Source organism: Paramormyrops kingsleyae, chromosome 8 (genome assembly GCF_048594095.1).
Source record: "Paramormyrops kingsleyae isolate MSU_618 chromosome 8, PKINGS_0.4, whole genome shotgun sequence".
NCBI lineage: Eukaryota > Metazoa > Chordata > Actinopteri > Osteoglossiformes > Mormyridae > Paramormyrops > Paramormyrops kingsleyae.
The window spans coordinates 7,584,389-7,593,560 of NC_132804.1; the positions used below are offsets into that span (position 1 = coordinate 7,584,389).

The following is a 9,172-nucleotide window of genomic DNA, read 5'->3' on the forward strand; positions in this document are numbered from 1 at the left end:
CTGCTGCTTGTGGTCTCTCTGTTCAGGTTAATGTTCACAGGTGTTGCCTCACATTTAAGGAATGCTGTGTTATCTGCTGGTCATGTGGTCTGGGCTAGAGCCCTGCATTGGGAGCGGGATCCCGCGGGTCCCGCGGGACCCAACGCAAATCTCACGGGATTGGGCGGGTTTTAGATTGTCGTGGGCGGGAGTGACAGAGACAGCGGGCGGGATTGGGCGGGAATCGTCAGAAATTCAGCGGGAGTGGGCGGTAATGGTCAGAAATTCAGCGGGAGTGGGCGGGAGCGGGATTAAAAAAATAGTCCCGCGCAGGGCTCTAGTCTGGGCCTCATGTTTGGAGCCTGGAGCTACAGGCAACGGTGCTTTGGAGTTAATCCCAAAATGATCTTTGTGGTGCCCTGAGAAACCAGCCCTGGGGGCGGCAGGGGAGGCGTAGCAGCTCAGCAGGTAACACTATGGACTCACCTCCAGGGCTCTGGATCCAATTCCTGCCCCAAGCTCTGTGTCTCGGCACAGGTTGAACCTAACCGTTACATTTTTTCCGAAGGTGGGGTGGGGCCCTGATTTTTGCTGGTACCCTATTGGATATTATGTAGGATAGCTAACACATTAATCCGTAATCTATAAATGCCTCTGCATTTGCCGTGGTGTGTGAATATGTGCCCTCTGATGGACTGGCATAGTCTTCATTGTGTTCCTGCCTTGTGCTTCCTGGGAAGGTTTTGGGATACCTGACCGATAAGGTGTATTTTGTTCGGATTGTCGCTTGGACACCGAAGGGATGAGGGATGTTTTAGATATAATCTTGTAGGAAATTGACTGAATCATCATCATGGGCCAATAGATAAGCATGTTTCTTCAATACATGCTCTCTGAAACCAGTCTCTTCCCAGAATATCGTAGTAGCCATGCCTTATTGTGACTGCACCTCAATGCCTGTCCGTGCAAAATTACTCCACTGAACCTCAATTCTTGTCTGTGCAAAACTACTCCAATGTGCCTCACATGGGACTTTCATATCACTCACACTTGTACTGAAAGCAAGTGCATAACTTTGGGTTGAGCACTGGGGGGGTGAGGTCTCCACCCGTGCAAAGGGGTCCAGGGGGTTGTATTGGCTGATTTTGATTACTGGGGGCGTTACAACCCCCCCCTCCCCCATCTCCCGTATGACTTACGCCCATGACCATAATTATTATTTCGGCACTTCCACTAATTTTTTTTTTTTGTGTTCGTCATTTTCAATGCTTGTCATATACAACAGGATTGTACAGAACAGAATTTCCTCCATCCTGGACGTGTAGCCATGTTTACGTTTTACACGATTTTAAAAGATGATACAAAGTCTTTTTCACCTTTAAATTACGTTTAAAGACCTATCCAAAACAACACGAATCCCGTAAATGTCCCTCCGATACTATCCAAGCGGTTTCGAGTGTCTCCAAAACACAACTCTATAAGTACACACAGACACACACCAGCTAAAAAGCAAGATTCTTGTATAAAATAAATTTAGCCCCGGTATTAGCGTAGCTTATTTTCACAGTCAGACTCAAGTCAATTTGAAGGTAACACGGATCTAAGTTTAGGTCAGAAAGATTTTTTGGATCCTACGACCGGGAAAAAATAACGTGCAACATGACATCACAGTACTGAAACGAAACCTAAACAACCGGAACACAAGTCATTTAAGTGACTTTTATGCTTTTGATAAGTCAGCCACTTATTTCCAGACCCATGCAGGCCCAGATTCCCGAAGCCGCCTTAACGCTCCGTCGTTCGGAAGTTTTATCTTTTAACACAGAACTTACAAACGACGTCCGAAATTCTCCGTACCGGTCCGAAAAGCGAAGGGCCACGCCCCCTGCGGATTCAAATTAGGCGGAAGATTGACACACCTAGTCTGCGAAATAAAACTAAGACGGGAAGTTTTTGAAAACGAGACGGTTTATTATATATTTTTTTGTTTCCTTTTGGCATGAATAGTAAAAATGTCCTTATCAAGCTTCACTGCGGACCAAGACCAGTTCAAATGTCTGATCTGTCTGCATTTACTGGAAGTCCCAGTGACAATCCCTTGCGGACACAATTACTGTATGGACTGCATTAAGAGCATATGGAATCGGAATGATGTCACTGGCATCTACAAGTGTCCCTGGTGTTTCAAGAACTTCAGCCCTCGGCCAGTTCTGAGCAGAAATGTCTTTCTGAATAAGAAGATCGAGGAGATGAAAAGGTCCCAAACTGGAGTGACAGTGTCTAGCAACTCTGCTGGGAACAAACGGAAGGCCCCGGACTCCCCAGCCCTGCCGTGGTGGGTGCGCGCGTCTGGGAAGCAGAAAGACATGGTCTGTTCTTTGCACCATAGGCCGCTGGATGTTTACTGCCGTACGGACCAAAGCTGCATCTGCTCTCGGTGTGTGTTGGAGATGCACCAGTGCCACGACAAAGTCTCTGTGGTCACTGAAAAGACGAAGAGACAGGTAAGGCCCAGATGCAGTTCAAACTGTACCGGCACCAGTACACTGGAACTATAGCTCTAGGTTTCTATTTACATTATAAAATTGCAATTTCTTCCAGTTACTAAACCAGCATTTCAATCTAAGGGTATTAATCATGTCACTCATTTATAAATATGCATACAGGACCATGTCTGCTTTTACGTGAAATTCCCAGCTTGTGTTAAGACGTGATGGTTATAGACATGGGCGTTGTTAGGTCTGATGACTCTGATGAGTTTTGTAGCCCCGATGCCAATCTTCTTACAGAAAAAAAGTCAAGCAATTTGATGTAGCCCCTGATCTTTTCAGTAGCTTGAAATGCTCCTGGTAATAGATATGAGATTCCTGGATACAGGATCAGGATTGGTGAACTGGGGTCATAGGTATGGTTGATACTGTACAAATATCGGTCCCTGACCCACTGTCACAGAACTCACATGGTCCCACAGAGCCTCTCTGTACGTTCCAGCCCTGCCCTTATAACAGTTTCTCACAGTTAGATTTTACAGTGCAGTTTTACAGTTTAGGTGAACGGAGGGATGTGGTGTTGATGTGGATGAATGGAGGGATGTGGTGTTGATGTGGATGAATGGAGGGATGTGGTGTTGATGTGGGATGTGACTAAATGGAATTATTTTGTGTACAGGAACAGCTGGCGATGGAGAGAAACAGGTTCCAGAAGAAGCTCGAGGAGAGGGAGAGACAGTTGCTGGAGAACAGGATGACTTTGGAGTCCTTCATGGTGGGCATGGACGACAGAGAAAGTGGGAGGCTTGGCTTTTTGGGCTGCTAAGGCCATAAGGGGTCCTTTAATCTGTCTGTCAATGCAATCTTCCTCTATACTGGGGTGGAAGTGGCTGAGGGAGACTTCAGATGTTTCCCAGTACCAAGAACGTGAAGATCGTACTTGTGTTCTTGCTAACTTGCCTCCCAAGAACGAACTTGAGGGTGCAACCGATGCATTTTTGATATTTGGGATGTGGCAAGAATAATATCTAGGTATTTTTATTGTTCTCCGTTCTTGTGTTCTTGAGTATCTGAACTAAACGAAACGGGTACACGAGAACACAAATACGGTCAAGTACGCATATTGACAAACACCCTAGGCGCCCCCTGTTCAAATCTGGCCCTCGATTCCAAATCCAGGCCTTGTTTTCAAGTCTCCCAGGTAGTTAGCTTAATAATTTCTGGCTCTAATTGGCCAGAGGCTTCACAACTGGCTCTCAGGTAAAGGATAGAAGGAAAAACAGCAGTGCTCGGCTCTTGAGGAACGTGATTTTAATAGCCCTGCCCTAGGATATGGTAACCAGTAAGACCACTCCTCCTCCCATCTGTCTCTACTAGGCCTCTGCAAGGAAAGCAGAAGAGGACGCTGAGAGAATCTCTACTGAGCTGATCCAGATAATTAAGGGAAGGTGCTCTGAGGTGATAGATGAGATCAGGAAGCAGGAGAAGGCTGCAGTGGATGAAGCCAAAACGCTGCATCAGCAAATGGACCAGGAGATTGATGAGATGAGGAAAAGAGACTCTGAGCTGGAGAAGATTTCACACACAAAGAATCCTGTCCATTTCTTACAGGTAACATCCATGTTTTTCGGACTATCTGCCGGTCAGGAGTAGAAATGAGTCCTGTTAGTCTGGCCTTTAATTTGCATTTAGAAAGTAACACTCAAAAGTGGCATCCCAAAGTTAAATCTATTATTAGTTAAAAGTTAAATATTATTCGGGTAATATGTTTTAAGGATGCTGTCATTCCACAAGATAGAGAGACTTTTTTTGTGTATGTAGTGTATGTAATTATGTTATCTTGAAATTTTAAAATGGTGCAATGAGTATATTTTCCCACAGCACCCATTTCAATGATTATTATAGTGAATTTCATCCATTGCGTTCATGTTGCACAGTTCCATAGGCTGCCTACGACGTACACACATATTTGTCCCTGTTCTATGTTCAATCGCTTGGAAATTTATCCCCTAGACTTCCTTCTGCCTCCACCAACTTGGGTTCAAATTCCTGCCATAAAGGTCACCTTAAAGGTCAAGATTGATGGTGTTTTCTGTTGGCAAAGTGGCTTCCCATCGCTACAGTCCACTCACCTGCATCATGATTTTCTCCATTGTGGTTTTGATACATTGTGTGGTTGGCATTAGTAATTAAATAGTAGTTTTTGGGAGTTTTGTGAAAGCCGCAAAGGCCAGTAGACGACACACAAAATGTACCGTAACTCAATGCATATGTACAGTGCTGGTTTGGAGGACGCCATGCATGTTTACGGCAGTCTCTCAAGTGATGTCTTGCAGTAATCTTGCAGTGATCTTTGTACCTGGTGTTTCTTGTATCTTTTTGCTTCACTATGCTCCGCTTGCTTAGAGGACCAAAAAATGTGGTGTTTTTTTTCCTGATCACGGGGGTTCTGTGCCCCTAACCCCTGTGATGTGGAAGGGTCGACCGTAGTATGTTCAGAACCCTCCTTCACCTCTCTCCCATGTACAGCAGAGGTGGCCTTTACCGTGCCTCCCAGCAGAACCTGATGCTCTCCAAAACCTGGCTGTAGACCTGCAGCTTCCCTTTGAGGTGATGAAGGCAGCTCTGTCTGACCTGAAGCGGCAGATAGGGGATATGTGTGATGCTCAGGTGATGAGGATCTCAAACACAGGTTCGTCTGAAAGCCTTGTCATTTTTGTTTTTTTCATTCAGGTTATTTTGCAAATCTTGATATTTCTCATACAAATAAGCAGGTTCTTTCACATAAGGGCTTAATTGTTACGTATTACAGTGATGTTTATCTGGTGAACCCTGGTCCTATGCATTTTACTTATATACATTGACTTTCTGTACAGTAGATAATCCCAGTTCTGCTCCTGGGCCCAGTGCTCTTCCAGAGCGACAGTCTGATCCAGAACAATCTGATCCAGAACCGAGCTCCAGACCAGAATTCTTAAAATGTAAGTATGCTGTGCAAGACACACTATTTCGATAATTTACTGTGCTTTTCCTGAGCACTGTTGTAGGTAAGCTCATGGACAGAAAGGTGCTTTACACCGTCAACTTCTGATGTCTCCGCTCAGATGCCTTCAACCTGACTTTTGACCAAAACACGGCCAACCGTGAGCTAACCCTGTCTGCAGACGGGCGAGAGGTCACACGGGGGAGCAAACAGTACTACCCTAACTTCCCAGAGAGATTCGTCTCTAAGAGCCAGCTCCTGTGCCGGGAGGTCCTGTCCGGTGGCCGTTTTTACTGGGAAGTTGAGCTGGAGGGGACCAAGGCGGAGGTGGCGGTGACATACAAAGGCATCAGCAGGAAGGGGACCACTGGCCGCGCTTCCTTCGGGGGCAACGATCAGTCCTGGAGCTTAGACTGCATCAACAGCGTTTACTCTGCCTGCCACAATTTCAAGCGCATTGATATCAGGGTACCTTACAGTCCCCGGGTGGGAGTGTACCTGGATCACAGGGCCGGGATTCTGTCCTTCTACAGCATCTCCGACACCATGACTCTGCTCCATAGGTACCAAACCACCTTCCATGAACCCATGTATGCTGGGTTTTGGGTTGGTACTGAAGCAACCATTAAACTCTGCCATCTGCAACAGTAGGGAATTTGCACATGTGTGAAGCAGAAAGAGAGAGAGAGAATCGTGCATACAAACAAACGTGTAGAGTCGTGTAGAATGTATCACATGTATAAATTCTGCCTCGCTTGCCTTCAGAATTAATCTGCCGTTGTGCAAATTGATTTAAATTTTAATGAGCGGCTGGCTCCCATTTCAGAAGTTCTTTCACTAATGGACAAATGTGAAAGCAGATCGGGGATGAGCCAAAAATTGTGTGTATGTATACTGTAGCTGATATTTACTCACGTCTCCTCAAGGACCTGTTTTGTGTACTTGCACCCCCAACACAGAACACGATAACATAAACAGAGATATAATCCTTAATTAATTCAGAACCGACTCTGAATTAAGTTGTAGCATTGCTGTATTTTACCGTTTACTGTTCTTGGTTTTTGTATTTTGTAGATTTTGTTTCCCTAGTGTTTCATTTGTATTTGTAGTTCCTGTGTTTCGTGATTTGTATTCTGTTTTGTTTTTTGTTTTTTTGCTTATGCTATAAGCTGAAGAGTAACAATTCAATCTATAAGAACATGTTTCCTTTTTTAGAATTATGTTATTATGGTCTAATGTAATTGCATGTTATTCTACTAAAGGTAAGATGTACAGGCGTGGCCTTTCAGGGACAGACGTTATGGCACAAAGTCAGCACAAATAATTCAGTATTTACCGAAAATTAACCCCTAATGCCTGTTTGATTAATTAGAATCCAGCTGTCAGAAGGTCAGACAGTAAAAATAAGAGCTATAACTATGTTTGAACAAACTGGACAAGATTATCATCTGACCAACGAAAGATTAACCTGCCTTTAGCTCAGCATCAGCTATTTGTTGTTATTTTGACGCCATCTAGTGGCTCCTTGTAGAATCAATCTATTGTGCTTGGTTTGTGGTTTAAGTGTTTGTGATGCTGCCAATACATAATTTCAAAATCAATCATGTAACCAGCTGCAATACCTTGGTTGCCACCTACTGGAGGGAATTGGAATGGCAGAAACCATTATTTAAAACTGGTAATTACATGAAAGTTGACTACGTACCTGGTACATTTCATGCAGGCCATGGTCAGTATGTTTTCTGAAACAATAAAGAAAAATAGAAATATAGAACTGAATATGCTGAGATAGACTTTGAGTAATGAGACTATCTGGGCTTTTACACGACTGCTTGACTGTGCAGCAATAATGAGACTGACTGCTGCTATCAGCCAGAATGACTTTAGGTGGCAGTGCATTTAATCACCTGCTTTTCCCTGCAGCTGGTGATTCAGGGCCACCGCTTCTGTGCTTTGACCTAAGAAAGTGGGAGTTCCGTTGCATTGTTCTCCTGACAGTCCTACAGGCTTGGGATTACATTGTTTATACCAAACTGAAGTAACCCCAATTCAGTGCCTGAGTGTGCGACGAGTGCATATAGGCATGTATCTGCATCCAACCATTGTTAACTAAATACAAATAAATGATAGACAGCTGACATCCAATACCGCAGCTAAAACAAGCAGCACTTACGCATTATAATTCACACTTTAAACACTTCGAAAGCAAACCAGGCTCTAAAAGGTGACATATTCTAAACTCACAGCAACCATGACAATTTGAGGCCCTCATTTATTGCCAGCTGAGAACTGAATGTGATGCACACCTGACAGTCACCAATAGTCACTTAGAAACTCTAGTCATGTGGGAGAATCGTAGTACAAAAACACTTTCACCCATGACATACCAGTAACAAACCAGCTTCCTTATGATTAGGTAGTAAACTGGGCAAGTTTCTGCTCATTGGCCGTGTGAATAAGACTGTATGACCATGTCATTTATCCATCTTACATCACCACTTTTCTGGTATAGAGTCATGGTCGTTCTTATTAATACATTAATAGGTTCTTTATATGTTTATATGCCTATGCCAGTCAGTAGGGGGTACAAGGCTGGGGTGTGGGATGCTGAATAAACAAAATTAAATTTGCAAATTTGCCTAAAGGATATTGTGTTTGAACTCATCTGAAATTATTTTGTTACCAATCAGGGACTTAGCCAGGAACTAACATGATGAGTTTGAAGTCCACCCCCTTCTAAATTCGCTTTAGGACTCCAATCACCAGAATTGACTGGGGGTGGGGTCACACCCCCACAAAATTTATTTTCTGGTAGGGGCTCATGGGCTAATTAAGAAATCCCTTTACATAACTGAAGAAGCCTTTGGCCCCAAAAACCACTGTTGGCCAAAATCGGTGTGGTATCTAAGACTAGCACTGGCATAGTAACAGGACGACATAATCTAGACATTGCCATGGACTGGTGGACCTTGCATATGCCCCCCCCCCACACACACACAAGGTCCACAGACCCTGGGCCCTGGTTCAGTGGGCCCAAGCCCAAGCCTTAATCCACCCATGTGTTGGTCCGGTACTCACACGCACCCATTCTCCCCAAATAGCCATTAAATCCTGCTGAAGGTGGTTTATATATAAATACACATGTATGTCTATAGATATGCATGTATCTGAGCATGAAAGAGTGTGACTGAACATGAAAGATGTAAGGATTGGCCTCCGGCCCAGACACCCGCGGGCCACACCGTTTACACAGACGAGCTGTCGTCAGCACCCCCGCATCGTCTGACAGCGGCAGAAACATCCTGGGCGAATGCAGCCTACCTGCGCTACATGGGGCCTGAGACATCATTTTATCTGCAGCAGTGTGGAAGGGTCACATGGGTCTGCCTCGTCCAATCAGAGGCAATCGGTCAAGTGAGATGACATTCGAGACGTGCAACTTTTTTTTTTTTTAAATGGTCTGGTCAAGCAGTGCATGTTTCAGGTCTGAGGTTGTTATATTCCTACAGAATCATGCAGATCGAAAATTTGAAACCGGCAACTGTCCAAAACACTAAGCACATAGCTCTCCCGGTGTGGCAGGAGAAATCAGTGTTACATGTAGCTATTATTGTGAAACTTATGTTTGAAGTGTGCGTCCGTGTGTACTCATTGTGTGTGTGTGTGTGTGTGAATGAGTTACATATGTATTACATTGTGGGGACCAAATGTCCCCATAATG

The 9,172-nt window shown here is 44.5% G+C and overlaps 1 protein-coding gene across 3 annotated transcripts; it reads left to right on the top strand.

Annotated features, from left to right (window-relative positions):
- The first annotated feature begins 1,661 nt into the window (after positions 1 to 1,661).
- On the top strand, positions 1,662 to 7,230 carry LOC111858890 (tripartite motif-containing protein 16-like protein). Of its 3 annotated transcripts, none has more exons than XM_023841069.2 (6): positions 1,662 to 2,483; positions 3,148 to 3,243; positions 3,846 to 4,079; positions 4,998 to 5,160; positions 5,348 to 5,449; positions 5,573 to 7,230. In XM_023841069.2, exons 1-6 carry the CDS (start codon positions 1,992 to 1,994, stop codon positions 6,100 to 6,102), a joined length of 1,617 nt encoding a protein of 538 aa, XP_023696837.2. In that variant the 5' UTR covers positions 1,662 to 1,991; the 3' UTR covers positions 6,103 to 7,230. The 3 variants fall into 3 exon arrangements, with proteins under 3 accessions (XP_023696837.2, XP_023696836.2, XP_023696835.2); XM_023841068.2 differs by having other exon boundaries at positions 1,663 to 2,483; positions 5,001 to 5,160; positions 5,345 to 5,449; XM_023841067.2 differs by having other exon boundaries at positions 1,665 to 2,483; positions 5,345 to 5,449.
- Positions 7,231 to 9,172: the final 1,942 nt, after the last annotated feature.

Coding starts and splice junctions, on each gene's coding strand:
- LOC111858890 (XM_023841067.2), top strand. CDS start 1,992: ATGTCCTTATCAAGCTTCACTGCGGACCAAGACCAGTTCAAATGTCTG. Junction 2,484..3,147: donor CTGAAAAGACGAAGAGACAG/GTAAGGCCCAGA, acceptor TTTTGTGTACAG/GAACAGCTGGCGATGGAGAG. Junction 5,450..5,572: donor CAGACCAGAATTCTTAAAAT/GTAAGTATGCTG, acceptor GTCTCCGCTCAG/ATGCCTTCAACCTGACTTTT.